The sequence below is a fragment of the Ostrea edulis genome, chromosome 8 (genome assembly GCF_947568905.1).
Source record: "Ostrea edulis chromosome 8, xbOstEdul1.1, whole genome shotgun sequence".
Lineage (NCBI taxonomy): Eukaryota > Metazoa > Mollusca > Bivalvia > Ostreida > Ostreidae > Ostrea > Ostrea edulis.
In genome coordinates this window covers 46,757,281-46,778,025 of record NC_079171.1, presented here as the reverse complement: position 1 = coordinate 46,778,025, position 20,745 = coordinate 46,757,281, and the positions used below count along the sequence as shown (strand labels likewise).

Below are 20,745 nucleotides of genomic sequence, written 5' to 3'. Positions count from 1 at the left end.
GTGTTGTTACTTAGCAACCAAAAATATTTGTTTGTCAATAAAATTGATTATTTTGATTGTGATGTTTTTGTAGTATTTTAAAAGACATATCAGCTCATACATTTAGAATTTCCTATTTTTGACTCGAATCCAGTGAGAGGGGTCGTAATATATATATTCCAGAGAAAAAGATTGCAAAAATGTGTACTTAAATGACCTTTGACCCCGTAGAACTCTTTGGGGTCATGGGATAACATGACAAACTTTATGAAAAAAAATTTCCCTGTCCAATTCGTAACAAAATTATAGATCACATGCCTACCTAAAACCGTGATACATGCAGATGTAACTCGATTTAAAAATATTGTATTTTAGTCTTTAAAAACCTCTAACAAGTGCTGGTAGATAAAGGGTTAATGTACTTGTAAAACTACGCCGAAATTATCGTATCATACTCCGATACCCCCCCCCCCCATTTTTATTTGATGTTTACAGTGATGACTTAAAACTGATGAAATTATTTCAAATTTAAATATCCCGTGGGGATCCTGTTACTTGTCGTAAGAGGCGATTGAATGGGGACGGTCCTTCGGATGAGACCGCAAAAACCGAGTTACTGTGTCACAGCAGGTGTGACACGATAATGGCCCCCTGTTCAAATGCCGTAAGCACCGAACATAGGCCTACATTTTGCACCCTTCACCGATAATGACAGCGTTTACATATTAAATCTAATTTAAATATGACGTCATAAGATTATGTATCGTTTATTATTTCATATAAAACACATGTGTACAGAGCATTTAAGAGAAACTTCGTTTTGGGATTTATATGTAGAATGTCATCGCTGTTAAACTACAAGAGAGCAATCCTTTAATTTGTACCAAATTTTCTTCAGTCACGATCACTGGAAGGGAAATTCAGTAATTACCTAGATAATGAGCGCATGTTCTTTTAGTATTTAGAACTAATCATTTCAAAATATACTTAAGTTTATAATGAATAAAATCAGCAACACTTACTCGGAAGATTGTCCGTCCTGTAGTAGAAGTCAATGTGGCTGATGCTGACCACACTCTCCAGGTCCACTCTCCACGTCGCTGTTGTTTGTCTATTATTAGATTGAGTGCATTGATTTCCTCCTGCTGAGCGGTCAGTGTACAGTCCGTCCACAGCCTTCGCTGCTCCCCATTGCATTTCTCTACCAGAATAATTATGTTGCTGCCATGCTGGCCTCCGTAGTGCTAAATTTTCTGGAAAGTAACAAAATCAGTAGAAAATGTAACTGTTAATGTAACGGTCTTAGATTTATATTTCAAATATTTTATGCTTTAAAATCAACATCAGATCAAAATATGTGGACTATTATATTGAATCTGCAGTATGATCCACTCGTGTGCAAATTGCAATTTAAAAAAAACAACTTTACTATATCACAAAGACTAAGCATACATTGTACTGGTAACTTAGGGATATTCCACTATCATGTAACCCGACCGAATGGTATCAATGTTAAACCAATGACACCCTCCGCAAACAACCCAGCGTATGACAATATACTTCCGATATATTGGGCTAGAAATATGATCAGCCTGTTTCCATGAATCACATATTTCTCTCACTTCCAAGTTTTCTGGGTAAAACCACGTAACATATAATTTAGATGTGTGTGATCATGTTCATCAAACAAGTTGGTCTACCTTTTATCAATTGAAACTTATTACCACATTCCATACTGTATGGCACACGCAATAACCCATCAGTACTCTTAAGGAGAATGCTACACCAGGGAAAGATGGTATGGATGACAAGTGGGGGATTTGTGCAATGATGAATTTAAACTTAATTTTTTAAAAACTACTTCATTTAGTCAAAAAATACAGTTTTAGTACTAAGTAATTACTACAAGACCCGAAGCTTCGATCTACAGACCAGCAGTCGACCAGCTAACTGACTGAGCTATTCAGATAAGTAAGTTGAAAATGAGGACATCAAATCACTTATTCTAAAAGGTCCTAAATACAGAGAACCTCGGTCTTTCAATTGGCGACAGAATTTCAATTATATTATTAATTCTGTCGAGGATTATTCTCGACAATGTGCTAAATATGAAAAAGAATAACTTGATATAATGAATTAAAATTGAGAACTCTTTGCTCGACAAGCATCAACGCTGGTAAATCGTAAGGAGTAAATTACAGCAATTGCTTTTGAGGTCAAAGGTCAAGCGTCAAACTGGACATAGAAAGATATTGTCCGCTCAATATATTGAGAACTCTTTGTTTGACAGACATTAAACTTGGTACACTGGTACATCTTAAATAGTAGATGATGGCCCCTATTTATTTTGAGGTCGCATGATTACAGGTCAAGGGTCGAACTGGACATAGTAATATATTAGCTCCTATATTTTAAGAATCATTTGCTTGATTGACACCATCCCGTGGGGATTCGGGTTAGAATAGGACCGCAGTACCCTTTCCTTGTCGTAGAAGGCGATTAAATGGGGCGGTCCTTCAGATGAGACCGCAGAAGACGAGGTCCAGTGTCATGACAGGTATGGCACGATAAAGATTCATCCCTGCTCACTGGCCATAAGTGCCGATCATACATGTAGGCCTAAATTTTGCAGCCCTTTACTGGTAGTGGTGAAGTCGCCATAATTATGAGTGAAATACCCTCGAGAGAGACGTTAAACAACATTCAATTAATCAATCTTGATTGACATCAAATTTGGTACACTGGTGCATCATAAGGAGTAGATAACCCCTCTTGATTTTAGATCACATGATCAATCCACTATGGGCATATGCAGATATTGTGTGCTCAGTATCTTGAATTGGTTTCGCACTACTATCGCTTAAATTATGCATGTCTATAACCCTTTCCATTTTTGTCCCATGAGGGCACATGTGTTTTACAAACATTTCTTATTATAAATACACTGTGGATTTTTTATGATAACAAAAGCTCTTTAATTATTAATTGAAAAATAAATCCTATTGACGATTTAACTTTTATTGCCTTTGGTAGTAAGTTCTTCTGCTGCGTTATTAAGGATTAATTCTTGGCACAGTGATTTTGACGACGAATAATTCCATTTACATGATCAAAATATAGGGCTCACAGCATATAGGCGTTATGAAATTGAGCAATGTTCGTTATCTTCACCTTTCATCGAAGACGCTTTATCTCTTACAGTGATTATTTTCATCAATATGTCGATTTGATATATTCATGTGAACTCAAAATAAAAGACACCAGAGTCCTTCACATATGAAATGTACTTGGATATTTCATTGAAAATAAACATTAACGGCAAACTACTAACTCAACTTCATGACAAACGGGGTGATTTCGGCTTCTCCGTTGTCGGCTTCCCATGCTTATGTCACAGTGTTCTGTTGTCGCCTGTGTATGTTGTTTACACCTCTCGACAAATTAGATGCTTGTTCTGCGTGCGATCAGTTTTTAAATTGAGGCAGGCTACTGACAACAAAAAATTATGCCACAGAGGCGTCGTTTAGTCAGCATTTCGCAAATCATATTGTCGTTATAATGGTCTTGTTTGCCAGTGTGACCTATCTTTGGGTTAGTGTTTGACAGTTTTCATATCGATTATTGGGCCATTATTTTGGCGACGGATTGTTCCGGGTAACATCAATGCGGATTTTACTATGAATAGGCTTATTGTTCGGCATGTTCACACATCTTCTTTTAGAATAAAGAAATCAGCTCTCTTTAATATAACTACATTTCAATGTTCGACATTGAATTCAATATCGGATGGAGCTCGTGAATGTTAATTATATAATGTCAACAATATCATGATATAGAGACATCTTAAACTCCTCATGTGAATAATTATTTTAGGTGATATGTAATGCACAAGTAAAATTAATCTCGTAAATCTCATAAGGAATTTCAATACATATTTCTGTCAGTTTTCAAACTTCCTAGTTGTGTTGAATTCCCACGTGACTATGGGATATGTGTATAAAACTTTAACGAATACAGATTAAGCAAGTAAAATGCACTAGTTTTTTGTTGTTTTTTTTTTTTGGGGGGGGGGGTTAGTATTCTGGATTTTTGTTTTCGTTGTGTGCCTTCCGTTTTGCATATGTTCAATTTTCCTGTATAAATAGCGTATCAACTGAAAATCATTTTTTAAAATATGTTTTTTGTTTTGGTATGGTGGACTTGTTTTCCTGTGTTTTTAATGTCCTCAAACACGGAAGGATGTCTCTGTTTATCTACATTTTCCACACATAGAACAAATAAAATCTGAACAATATGAAGAAGCTCCGATGATCAATTTACTTCTTATATCTAACTTGAAATCGACTTATGTAAATGTATTTATGTAGATTAACTAACGTCTGAGAACAATTTATTTCGGTACAGTTACAGAAAAATGCTTATGTGATACCTGTACATATTAAAATAGATCCGACAAAGGGAGAAAAGATGCAATTTTAATTTTTGTAACCTCGGTATATATTTGCTACAACATCACGATATGTGGTCATACCATCCAAAACCCAACTTATTAAAAAAGGGGGGGGGGGTATCCTAATTTTTGAAATTCCCCATTCTATCACATAAAACGTTTTGGAAATTGGTGATACGATGTATGTAAACCATGTCATCTCTAAAAACTTACACACAAATATACATGCATCTGTAAGTGATAAACCGGAAGTGCAACTGTAATAAATATTCCCCACGGGAAGGTATGGGGAAAATGCGATTTGTGATATAAAGTGATTTTTAAAACGTGTGAAATCCTCAAATGAAATACATACTCATATATCTCCACTTATTCTATTCATGGTTATTTTAAATCCATCACTCACAGTTAATGTAAATAATACGGGAAATATTTAGTCGTTTGCACGCGCCTGATTCCACCTTTTGTATGTCCAGGGGTCCATGTTTGCCCTTCTCTTAATTTTGTATTCTTTATAGGTTTTATGAGATTGATAACTGTTCGTAAATATTTACATTTTTATGGAAATGGATTACCATATTATTTTAAAACAACAATTCACATTCAATATGAAGTATTAATGAGGGAGAGAAAAGGAGAGAAATAGAGAGAGAGAGAGACATACCATACGCTGTGGTGTATATTACACACAGTAATATCTGACAGATGATTATTACCATGGTAACCTCGCTCCACAAGAATAGAAATCCTTCAACACAAACCACAGCTATAAATAAAACAATCTCCAGTACATCGCTAAACTTTTCGGCGTCATATATTTCATTTCTCTAGAGCCGATAGTATCTCCTTTATGTGTTTATGTTGTGATATCAAACACACGTGAGTGTTTAAATATACACGCGAGTTTATATATACAGATTGTTGTCAACGTATAATCCTTTACTAGATGAATATTTACAAACCCCCAAACACTCGATTGCGTCACATAGACTTGTTGTGTATGGAAAACTATTCGGAACAAACCCCCCCCCCCCCCAAATATAAATACATGTATAAATGTCTAGTTATTTGTATTCAGAGATTCAAAAGCGTATAAACAATGAAGGCAGTGGCTAATTTCTGTACAGTAAACATATTGAATAATTTACCGTCATCAATTACCCAAAGCAGACTCATTTTATTATTTACATACTTATAGTTTGCTATCATTTTCTCTTCTCTGTGTGTTTACAACATATACGTATGTAAAAACATCCGAAATACGTACACAACGTTCGGGGATTGCGATCGAACAGTAGACACTTTATAAAACGTAATCTTTTAATCGAAAATTTGGCAAATTTTATCAATGGGGCAGATTCTTTTGAATTGGGAACGGGAAATTTTACATCCGAATTTCTTTCTTACGTTCGTAAATGTATACCTAAACAAACTATAACAGTTCGCCCAAGAGAACCATGATGTAAAAACAACATTAACAGAATTGAATATCGACTTCACGCACAATGCTACAAGACACACTCAGTAGACAATAATGGTACAATGCTACAACACAATCATTAAACAATAATGGTATAATGCTATAACACACAATCAGTATACAAGAATGATACAATGTTACAAAACACAATCAGTAGATAATAATGACACACTGCTACAACACACAATCAGTATACAAGTGTGGTACAATGTTACAACACACAATCAGTATACAAGAATGGTACAATTTTACAATACACAAGCAGTATACAAGATTGTACAATGCTACAACACACAATCAGTATACAAGAATGTTACAATGCTACAACACACAATCAGTATACAAGAATGGTACAATGTTACAATAAACAATCAGTAGACAAGAATGATACAATGCTATAACACACTATCAGTATACAAGAATGGCAAAATGCTACAACATACAATCAGTGTACAAGAATGGCAAAATGCTACAACACACAATCAGTATACAATAATGGAACAATGCTACAACACACAATCAGTAGACAATAATGGTACAATGCTACAACACACAATCAGTAGACAATAATGGTACAATGCTACGACACACAATTAGTATACAAGAATGATACAATGCAACAAAACACAATCAGTACACAAGTGTGGTACAATGTTACAACACACAATCAGTATACAAGAATGGTAGAATGTTATAACACACAATCAGTATACAATATTGGTACAATGCTACAACACACAATCAGTATACAAGAATGGTACAATGTTACAAAACACAATCAGTATACAAGAATGGCAAAATACAACAACACACAATCTGTATACAAGAATGGCAAAATGCTACAACACACAATCATTATACAATAAGGATACAATGCTACAATACACAATCAGTATACAATAATGGTAAAATGCTACACCACACAATCAGTAGATAAGAATGGCAAAATGCTACAACACAAAATCAGTATCCAAGAATGGTACAATGTTACAACACACAATCAGTATACAAGAATGTTACAACGCTACAACACACAAATAATAGACAAGAATGGTACAATGCTACAACACACAATCAGTATACAAGAATGGCAAAATGCTACAACACACAATCATTATACAATAATGATACAATGCTACAATACACAATCAGTATATAATAATGGTAAAATGCTACACCACACAATCAGTAGATAAGAATGGCAAAATGCTACAACACAAAATCAGTATCCAAGAATGGTACAATGTTACAAAACACAATCAGTATACAAGAATGTTACAATACTACAACACACAAATAATAGAGAAGAATGGTACAATGCTACAACACACAATCAGTATACAAGAATGTTACAATACTACAACACACAATCAGTATACAAAAATGTTACAATGCTACAACACACAATCAGAATACAAGAATGGTACAATGCTACAATACACAATCAGTATACAAGAACGGTACAATGCTACAACATGCATTCAGTATACAAGAATGATACAATGCTACAACACACAATCAGTATACACGAATGGTACAATGCTACAACACACAATCAGTATACACGAATGGTACAATGCTACAGCACACAATCAGTATACGAGAATGGTACAATGCTACAACACACAATCAGTAGATAATAATGGCACAATGCTACAACACACACTCAGCAGATAATAATGGTACAATGCTAAAACACAATCATTAAACAATAATGGTACAATGCTACAACACACAATCGGTATACAAGAATGATACAATGTTACAACACACAATCAGTAGACAAGAATGATACAATGTTACAACACACACTCAGTATACAAGTGTGGTACAATGTTACAACATACAATCAGTATACAAGAATGGTACAATGTTACAATACACAATCAGTATACAATAATGGTACATTGCTACAACATACAATCAGTATACAAGAATGGTACAATGCTACAACACAGAATCAGTATACAAGAATGGTACAATGTTACAATAAAAAATCAGTAGACAAGAATGATACAATGCTACAACACACAATGAGTATACAAGAATGATACAATGTTACAACACACAATCAGTATACAAGAATGGTACAATGCTACAACACACAATCAGTATACAAGAATGGTACAATGTTATAACAGACAATCAGTATACACGAATGGTACAATGTTACAACAGACAATCAGTATACAAGAATGGCAAAATGCTACAACATACAATCAGTATACAAGAATGGTAGAATGTTACAACACACCATCAGTGTACAATAATGATACAATGCTAAACCACACAATCAGTAAATAAGAATGGTACAATGCTACAACACGAAATCAGTTGACAAGAATGGTACAATGCTACAACACACAATCAGTAGACAAAAATGGTACAATTTTACAACACAGAATCAGTATACAAGAACGGTACAATGTTACAACACACAATCAGTAGATAGTAATGATACAATGCTACAACACACAATCAGCAGACAATAATGGTACAATGCTACAACACAATCATTAAACAATAATCGTACAATGCTACAACACACAATCAGTATACAAGAATGATACAATGCTAAAATACACTATCAGTAGATAATAATGGTACAATGCTAAAACACACAATCAGTGTAGAAGAATGGTACAATGTTGCAACAGACAATCAGTAGATAATAATGGTAAAATGCTAAAACACACAATCAGTTGACAATAATGGTACAATGTTACAACACAATCATTAAACAGCAATGGTACAATGCTACAACAAACAATTAGTATAGAAGTGTGGGACAATGTTACAACACACAATCAGAATACAAGAATGGTATAATGCTACAACACACAATCAGTATACAAGAATGGTACAATGCTACAACACACAATCAGTAGATAAAAATTGCAGAATGCTACAACACAAACTCAGCAGATAATAATGGTACAATGCTACAACACAATCATTAAACAATAATGGTACAATGCTACAACACACAATCAGTATACAAGAATGATACAATGTTACAACACACAATCAGTAGACAAGACTGATACAATTTTACAACACACAATCAGTATACAAGTGTGGTACAATGTTACAACACACAATCAGTATACAAGAAATGTACAATGTTACAATACACAATCAGTATACAAGAATGGTACAAGGCTACAACATACAATCAGTATACAAGAATGGTACAATGCTACAACACAATCAGTAGATAATAATGGTACAGTGCTACAACACACAATGAGTATACAAGAATGATACAATGTTACAATACACAATCAGTATACAAGATTGGTACAATGTTACAACACACAATAAGTATACAAGAATGGCAAAATGATACAACACATAATCATTATACAATAATGATACAATGCTACAATACACAATCAGTATATAATAATGGTAAAATGCTACACCACACAATCAGTAGAGAAGAATGGCAAAATGCTACAACACAAAATCAATATCCAAGAATGGTACAATGTTACAACACACAATCAGTATACAAGAATGTTACAATGTTACAACACACAATCAGTAGACAAGAATGGTACAATGCTACAACACACAATCAGTATACAAGAATGTTACAATACTACAACACACAATCAGTATACAAAAATGTTACAATGCTACAACACACAATCAGAATACAAGAATGGTACAATGCTACAATACACAATCAGTATACAAGAACAGTACAATGCTACAACATGCAATCAGTATACAAGAATGGTACAATGCTACAACACACAATCAGTATACAAGAATGGTACAATGCTACAACACACAATCAGTAGATAATAATGGCACAATGCTACAACACACACTTAGTTGATAATAATGATACAAAGCTACAACACAATCATTGAACAATAATGGTACAATGCTACAACACACAATTAGTATACAAGAATGGTACAATGCTACAACACACAATCAGTAAACAAGAATGGTACAATGCTACAACACACACTCAGTATATAAGAATGGTACAATGCTACAACACACAATCAGTATACAAGAATGGTACAATGCTACAAAATACAATCAGTATACAAGAATGGTACAATGCTACAACACACAATCAGTATACAATAATGATACAATGATACAACACACAATCAGTACACAAGTGTGGTACAATCTTACAACACACAATCAGTATACAAGAATGGAACAATGTTACAACACAAAATCAGTATACAAGAATGGTACAATGCTACAAACACAATCAGTATACAAGAATGGTACAATGCTACAACACACAATCAGTATACAAGAATGGTACAATGCTACAACACACAATCAGTATACAAGAATGGTACAATGCTACAACACACAATCAGAATACAAGAATGGTACAATGCTACAACACACAATCACTATACAAAATGGTACAATGCTACAACACACAATCAGTAGATAAAAATGGCACAATGATACAACACAAACTCAGCAGATAATAATGGTACAATGCTACAACACAATCATTAAACAATAATGGTACAATGCTACAACACACAATCAGTATACAAGAATGATACAATGTTACAACACACAATCAGTAGACAAGAATGATACAATTTTACAATACACAATCAGTATACAAGTGTGGTACAATGTTACAACACACAATCAGTATACAAGAAATGTACAATGTTACAATACACAATCAGTATACAAGAATGGTACAATGCTACAACATACAATCAGTATACAAGAATGGTACAATGCTACAACACAATCAGTAGATAATAATGGTACAGTGCTACAACACACAATGAGTATACAAGAATGATACAATGTTACAATACACAATCAGTATACAAGATTGGTACAATGTTACAACACACAATCAGTATACAAGAATGGCAAAATGCAACAACACACAATCTGTATACAAGAATGGTAAAATGCTACAACACACAATCATTATACAATAATGATACAATGCTACAATACACAATCAGTATATAATAATGGTAAAATGCTACACCACACAATCAGTAGATAAAAATGGCAAAATGCTACAACACAAAATCAGTATCCAAGAATGGTACAATGTTACAATACAAAAAAAGTATACAAGAATGGTACAATGTTACAAAACACAATCAATATACAAGAATGGTACAATGCTATAACACACAATCAGTATACAAGAATGATACAATGTTACAATACACAATCAGTATACAAGAATGATACAATGTTACAAAACACAATCAGTATATAAGAATGGCAAAATGCTATAACACACAATCAGTATACAAGAATGATACAATGCTACAACACACAATCAGTATACAAGAATGGTACAATGTTACAACACACAATCAGTATACAAGAATGGCAAAATGCTACAACACACAATCAGTATACAAGAATGGTACAATGTTACAACACACAATCAATATACAATAATGGTACAATCCTACAACACAATCATTAAGCAATAATGGTACAATGCTACAACACACAATCAGTATACAACAAGGGTAAAATGCTACACCACACAATCAGTATACAAGAATGTTACAATGCTACAACACACAATCAGTATACAAGAATGGTACAATGCTACAACACACAATCAGTATACAATAATGATACAATGATACAACACACAATCAGTATACAAGTGTGGTACAATCTTACAACACAGAATCAGTATACAAGAATGGTACAATGTTACAACACAAAATCAGTATACAAGAATGGTACAATGTTATAATACACAATCAGTATACAAGAACGATACAATGTTACAACACACAATCAGTATACAAGAATGGTACAATGCTACAACACACAATCAGTATACAAGAATGGCAAAATGCTACAACACACAATCAGTATACAAGAATGGTACAATGTTGCAACACACAATCAGTATACAATAATGGTACAATGGTACAACACACAATCGGTATACAAGAATGGTACAATGCTACAACACAATCATTAAGCAATAATGGTACAATGCTACAACACACAATCAGTATACAAGAATGGTAAAATACTACACCACACAATCAGTAGATAAGAATGTTACAATGCTACAACACACAATCAGTATACAATAATGGTAAAATGCTACACCACACAATCAGTATACAAGAATGTTACAATGCTACAACACACAATCAGTATACAAGAATGGTACAATGCTACAACACACAATTAGTATACAAGAATGATACAATGATACAACACACAATTAGTATACAAGTGTGGTACAATCTTACAACACACAATCAGTATACAAGAATGGTACAATGTTAAAACACAAAATCAGTATACAAGAATGGTACAATGCTACAAAACACAATCAGAATACAAGAATGGTACAATGCTACAACACACGATCAGTATACAAGAATGGTACAATGCTACAACACACAATCAGTATACAAGAATTGTACAATGCTACAACACACAATCAGAATACAAGAATGGTATAATGCTACAACACACAATCAGTATACAAGAATGGTACAATGCTACAACACACAATCAGTAGATAAAAATAGCAGAATGCTACAACACAAACTCAGCAGATAATAATGGTACAATGCTACAACACAATCATTAAACAATAATGGTACAATGCTACAACACACAATCATTATACAAGAATGATACAATGTTACAACACACAATCAGTAGACAAGAATGATACAATTTTACAACACACAATCAGTATACAAGAAATGTACAATGTTACAATACACAATCAGTATACAAGAATGGTACAATGTTACAACACACAATAAGTATACAAGAATGGCAAAATGATACAACACATAATCATTATACAATAATGATACAATGCTACAATACACAATCAGTATACAATAATGGTAAAATGCTACACCACACAATCAGTAGAGAAGAATGGCAAAATGCTACAACACAAAATCAGTATCCAAGAATGGTACAATGTTACAACACACAATCAGTATACAACAATGTTACAATGTTACAACACACAATCAGTAGACAAGAATGGTACAATGCTACAACACACAATCAGTATACAAGAATGTTACAATACTAGAACACACAATCAGTATACAAAAATGTTACAATGCTACAACACACAATCAGAATACAAGAATGGTACAATGCTACAATACACAATCAGTATACAAGAACAGTACAATGTTACAACATGCAATCAGTATACAAGAATGGTACAATGCTACAACACACAATCAGTATAAAAGAATGGTACAATGCTACAACACACAATCAGTAGATAATAATGGCACAATGCTACAACACACACTCAGTTGATAATAATGATACAAAGCTACAACACAATCATTGAACAATAATGGTACAATGCTACAACACACAATTAGTATACAAGAATGGTACAATGCTACAACACACAATCAGTAAACAAGAATGGTACAATGCTACAACACACAATCAGTATATAAGAATGGTACAATGCTACAACACACAATCAGTATACAAGAATGGTACAATGCTACAAAATAGAATCAGTATACAAGAATGGTACAATGCTACAATAATCAATCAGTAAACAAGAATGGTACAATGCTACAGCACACAATCAGTAAATAAGAATGGTACAATGCTACAGCACACAATCAGTAGACAAGAATGGTACAATGCTACAACACACAATCAGTAGACAATAATGGCACAATGCTACAACACACAATCAGTATACAAGAATGGTACAATGCTACAAAATACAATCAGTATACAAGAATGGTACAAAGCTACAACACAATCAGTAGACAAGAATGGTACAATGCTACAACACACAATCAGTAGATAATAATATCACAATGCTACAACAGACACTCAGCAGATAATAATGGTACAATGCTAAAACACAATCATTAAACAATAATGGTACAATGCTACAACACACAATCGGTATACAAGAATGATACACTGTTACAACACACAATCAGTATACAAGTGTGGTACAATGTTACAACATACAATCAGTATACAAGAATGGTACAATCAAGAATGATACAATGCTATAACACACAATGAGTATACAAGAATGATACAATGTTACAACACACAATCAGTATACAAGAATGGTACAATGCTACAACACACAATCAGTATACAAGAATGGTACAATGTTACAATAAACAATCAGTAGACGAGAATGATACAATGATATAACACACAATCAGTATACAAGAATGGCAAAATGCTACAACAGACAATCAGTATACAAGAATGGCAAAATGCTACAACACACAATCAGTATACAAGAATGGTAGAATGTTACAACACACCATCAGTGTATAATAATGATACAATGCTAAACCACACAATCAGTAGATAATAATGGTCCAATGCTACAACACGAAATCAGTATACAAGAATGGTACAATGCTACAACACACAATCAGTAGACAAAAATGGTACAATGTTACAACACAGAATCAGTATACAAGAATGGTACAATGTCACAACACACAATCAGTAGATAGTAATGGTACAATGCTACAACACACAATCAGCAGACAATAATGGTACAATGCTACAACACAATCATTAAACAATAATCGTACAATGCTACAACACACAATCAGTATACAACAATGGTACAATGCTAAAACACACAATCAGTGTACAAGAATGGTACAATGTTGCAACACACAATCAGTATAGAAGAATGGTACAATGCTACAACACACAATCAGTGTACAAGAATGGTACAATGCTGCAACACGCAATCAGTATAGAACAATGGTACACTGCTAAAACACACAATCAGTAGATAATAATGGTACAATGCTAAAACACACAATCAGTTGACAATAATGGTACAATGTTACAACACAATCATAAAACACAATGGTACAATGCTACAACAAACAATTAGTATAGAAGTGTGGTACAATGTTACAACACACAATCAGTATACAAGAATGGTACAATGTTACAACACACAATCAATATACAAGAATGGTACAATGCTATAACACACAATAAGTATACAAGAATGGTACAATGTTACAATACACAATCAGTATACAAGAATGATACAATGTTGCAAAACACAATCAGTATACAAGAATGGTACTATGTTACAACACACAATCAGTATACAAGAATGGCAAAATGCTACAACACACAATCAGTATACAAGAATGGTACAATGTACAACACACAATCAGTAGATAATAATGGCACAATGCTACAACACACAATCAGTATACAAGAATGGTACAATGCTACAAAATACAATCAGTATACAAGAATGGTACAATGCCACAACAATCAATCAGTAAACAAGAATGGTACAATGCTACAGCACATAATCAGTATATAAGAATGGTACAATGCTACAACACACAATCAGTAGACAAGAATGGTACAATGCTACAACACACAATCAGTAGATAATAATGGCACAATGCTACTACACACAATCAGTACACAAGAATGGTACAATGCTACAAAATACAATCAGTATACAAGAATGGTACAATGCTACAACACAATCAGTATACAAGAATGGTACAATGCTACAACACACAATCAGTAGATAATAATGGCACAATGCTACAACACACACTCAGCAGATAATAATGGTACAATGCTAAAACACAATCATTAAACAATAATGGTACAATGCTACAACACACAATCGGTATACAAGAATGATACACTGTTACAACACACAATCAGTATACAAGTGTGGTACAATGTTACAACATACAATCAGTATACAAGAAAGGTACAATGCTATAACACAGAATTAGTATACAAGAATGGTACAATGTTACAATAAACATTCAGTAGACAAGAATGATACAATGCTATAACACACAATGAGTATACAAGAATGATACAATGTTACAACACACAATCAGTATACAAGAATGGTACATTGCTACAACACACAATCAGTATACAAGAATGGTACAATGTTACAATAAACAATCACTAGACGAAAATGATACAATGATATAACACACAATCAGTATACAAGAATGGCAAAATGCTACAACAGACACTCAGTATACAAGAATGGCAAAATGCTACAACACACAATCAGTATACAAGAATGGTAGAATGTTACAACACACCATCAGTGTACAGTAATGATACAATGCTAAACCACACAATCAGTAGATAATCATGGTACAATGCTACAACACGAAATCAGTATACAAGAATGGTACAATGCTACAAAACACAATCAGTAGACAAAAATGGTACAATGTTATAACACACAATCAGTAGATAGTAATGGTACAATGCTACAACACAATCATTAAACACTAATCGTACAATGCTACAACATACAATCAGTATACAACAATGGTACAATGCTAAAACACACAATCAGTGTACAAGAATGGTACAATGTTGCAACACACAATCAGTATAGAAGAATGGTACAATGCTACAACACACAATCAGTGTACAAGAATGATACAATGTTGCAACACACAATCAGTATAGAAGAATGGTACAATGCTACAACACACAATCAGTAGATAATAATGGTACAATGCTAAAACACACAATCAGTTGACAATAATGGTACAATGTTACAGTACAATCATAAAACAGCAATGGTACAATGCTACAACAAACAATTAGTATAGAAGTGTGGTACAATGTTACAACACACAATCAGTATACAAGAATGGTACAATGTTACTACACACAATCAATATACAAGAATTGTACAATGCTATAACACACAATCAGTATACAAGAATGGTACAATGTTACAACACACAATCAATATACAAGAATGGTACAATGCTATAACACACAATCAGTATACAAGAATGATACAATGTTGCAAAACACAATCAGTATACAAGAATGGTACTATGTTACAACACACAATCAGTATACAAGAATGGCAAAATGCTACAACACACAATCAGTATACAAGAATGGTACAATGTTACAACACACAATCAGTATACAATAATGGTACAATGGTACAACACACAGTCGGTATACAAGAATGGTACAATGCTACAACACAATCATTAAGCAATATTGGTACAATGCTACAACACACAATCAGTATACAATGATGATAAAATGCTACACCACACAATAAGTAGATAAGAATGTTACAATGCTACAACACACAATCAGTATACAATAATGGTAAAATGCTACACCACACAATAAGTAGACAAGAATGCTACAATGCTACAACACACAATCAGTATACAAGAATGGTACAATGCTACAACACACAATCAGTATACAATAATGATACAATGATACAACACACAATCAGTATACAAGTGTGGTACAATCTTACAACACGAAATCAGTATACAAGAATGGTACAATGTTACAACACAAAATCAGTATATAAGAATGGTACAATGTTACAATACACAATCAGTATACAAGAACGATACAATGTTACAAAACACAATCAGTATACAAGAATGGTACAATGTTACAACACACAATCAGTATACAAGAATGGCATAATGCTACAACACACAATCAGTATACAAGAATGGTACAATGTTACAACACACAATCAGTATACAATAATGGTACAATGGTACAACACACAATCGGTATACAAGAATGGTACAATGCTACAACACAATCATTAAGCAATAATGGTACAATGCTACAACACACAATCAGTATACAAGAATGGTACAATGCTACAACACACAATCAGTATACAAGAATGGTACAATGCTACAACACACAATCAGTAGACAATAATGATACAATGATACAACACACAATCAGTATACAAGTGTGGTACAATCTTACAACACACAATCAGTATACAAGAATGGTACAATGCTACAAAACACAATCAGTATACAAGTAAGGTACAATGCTACAACACACAATCAGTATACAAGAATGGTACAATGCTACAACACTCAATCAGTATACAAGAATGGTAGAATGCTACAACACACAATCAGAATACAAAAATGGTACAATGCTACAACACACAATCAGTGTACAAGAATGGTACAATGCTACAACACACAATCAGTAGATAATAATGGCACAATGCTACAACACAAACTCAGCAGATAATAATGGTACAATTCTACAACACAATCATTAAACAATAATGGTACAATGCTACAACACACAATCAGTATACAAGAATGATACAATGTTACAACACTCAATCAGTATACAAGTGTGGTACAATGTTACAACACACAATCAGTATACAAGAAATGTACAATGTTAAAATACACAATCAGTATACAAGAATGGTACAATGCTACAACATACAATCAGTATACAAGAATGGTACAATGCTACAACACAATCAGTATACAAGAATGGTACAATGCTACAACACACATTCAGTATACAAGAATGGTACAATGTTACAATACACAATCAGTAGACAAGAATGACACAATGCTATAACACACAATTAGTAGACAAGAATGGTACAATGTTACAACACACAATCAGTATACAGGTGTGGTACAATGTTACAACATACAATCAGTATACAAGAATGTTACAATGCTACAACACACAATGAGTATACAAGAATGGTACAATGTTACAACACACAATCAGTATACAAGAATGGTACAATGTTACAATAAACAATCAGTAGACAACAATGATACAATGCTATAACACACTATCAATATACAAGAATGGCAAAATGCTACAACAGACACTCAGTATACAAGAATGGCAAAATGCTACAACACACAATCAGTATACAATAATGGAACAATGCTACAACACACAATAAGTAGACATGAATGGTACAATGCTACAACACACAATCAGTAGACAATAATGGTACAATGCTACGACACACAATTAGTATACAAGAATGATACAATGCAACAAAACACAATCAGTACACAAGTGTGGTACAATGTTAGAACACACAATCAGTATACAAGAATGGTAGAATGTTACAACACACAATCAGTATACAAGATTGGTACAATGCTACAACACACAATCAGTATACAAGATTGGTACAATGTTGCAACACACAATCAGTATACAAGAATGGCAAAACGCAACAACACACAATCTGTATACAAGAATGGCAAAATGCTACACCACACAATCATTATACAATAATGATACAATGCTACAATACACAATCAGTATACAATAATGGTAAAATGCTACACCACACAATCAGTAGATAAGAATGGTACAATGCTACAACACAAAATCAGTATCCAAGAATGGTACAATGTTACAACACACAATCAGTATACAAGAATGTTACAATGCTACAACACACAATCAGTAGACAAGAATGGTACAATGCAACAACACACAATCAGCAGATAATAATGGCACAATGCTACAACACACACTCAGTTGATAATAATGATAGAATTCTACAACACAATCATTAAACAATAATGGTACAATGCTACAACACACAATCAGTATACAAGAATGGTACAATGCTACAACACACAATCAGTAGATAATAATGGCACAATGCTACAACACACAATCAGTATACAAGAATGGTACAATGCTACAACATACAATCAGTATAAAAGAATGGTACAATGCTACACCAGAATCAATAAACAATAATGGTACAATGTTAGAACACACAATCAGTAGACAACAATGGTACAATGCTACAATACACAATCAGTAAACACGAATGGTACAATGCTACAACACACAATCAGTATACAAGAATGGTACAATGCTATAACACACAATCAGTAGATAATAATGGCACAATGCTACAACACACACTCAGCAGATAATAATGGTACAATGCTAAAACACAATCATTAAACAATAATGGTACAATGCTACAACACACAATCGGTATACAAGAATGATACAATGTTACAACACACTATCAGTAGACAAGAATGATACAATGTAACAACACACAATCAGTATACAAGTGTGGTACAATGTTACAACACACAATCAGTATACAAGAATGGTACAATGTTACAACACACAATCAGTATACAAGAATGGTACAACGCTACTACATACAATCAGTATACAAGTATGGTACAATGCTACAACACAGAATCAGTATACAAGAATGGTACAATGTTACAATATACAATCAGTAGATAAGAATGATACAATGCTATAACACACAATGAGTATACAAGAATGATACAATGTTACAACACACAATCAGTATACAAGAATGGTACAATGCTACAACACACAATCAGTATACAAGAATGGTACAATGTTACAATAAACAATCAGTATACAAGAATGATACAATGTTACAACACACAATCAGTATACAAGAATGGTACAATGCTACAACACGAAATCAGTTTACAAGAATGGTACAATGCTACAACACACAATCAGTAGACAAAAATGGTACAATGTTACAACACAGAATCAGTATACAAGAATGGTACAATGTTACAACACACCATCAGTAGATAGTAATGGTACAATGCTACAACACACAATCAGTATACAACAATGGTACAATGCTAAAATACACAATCAGTAGATAATAATGGTACAATGCTAAAACACACAATCAATGTACAAGAATGGTACAATGTTGCAACACACAGTCAGTATAGAAGAATGTTACAATGCTACAACACACAATCAGTGTACAAGAATGGTACAATGTTGTAACACACAATCAGTATAGAAGAATGGTACAATGCTAAAACACACAATCAGTTGACAATAATGGTACAATGTTACAACACAATCATTAAACAGCAATGGTACAATGCTACAACACACAATTAGTATAGAAGTGTGGTACAATGTTACAACAAACAATCAGTATACAAGAATGGTACAATGTTACAACACACAATCAATA

The 20,745-nt window shown here is 33.4% G+C and overlaps 1 protein-coding gene across 2 annotated transcripts in view; it reads right to left on the bottom strand.

Annotated features, from left to right (window-relative positions):
* The window catches only part of LOC130049109 (uncharacterized), a 253,249-nt gene that overhangs the window by 11,581 nt on the left and 220,923 nt on the right, over positions 1-20,745 (bottom strand). Inside the window, exons 1-2 of one of the 2 annotated variants that reach the window (XM_056146316.1) lie at positions 5,094-5,397; positions 1,002-1,232 (exon numbers count right to left, since the gene is read on the bottom strand). In XM_056146316.1, the coding sequence (XP_056002291.1) occupies positions 1,002-1,232; positions 5,094-5,148 (286 nt within the window). In that variant the 5' untranslated portion in view covers positions 5,149-5,397. Of the gene's footprint in view, positions 1-1,001; positions 1,233-5,093; positions 5,398-20,745 lie in introns of those variants that run through there. The other variant, XM_056146315.1, reaches the window with a different exon arrangement.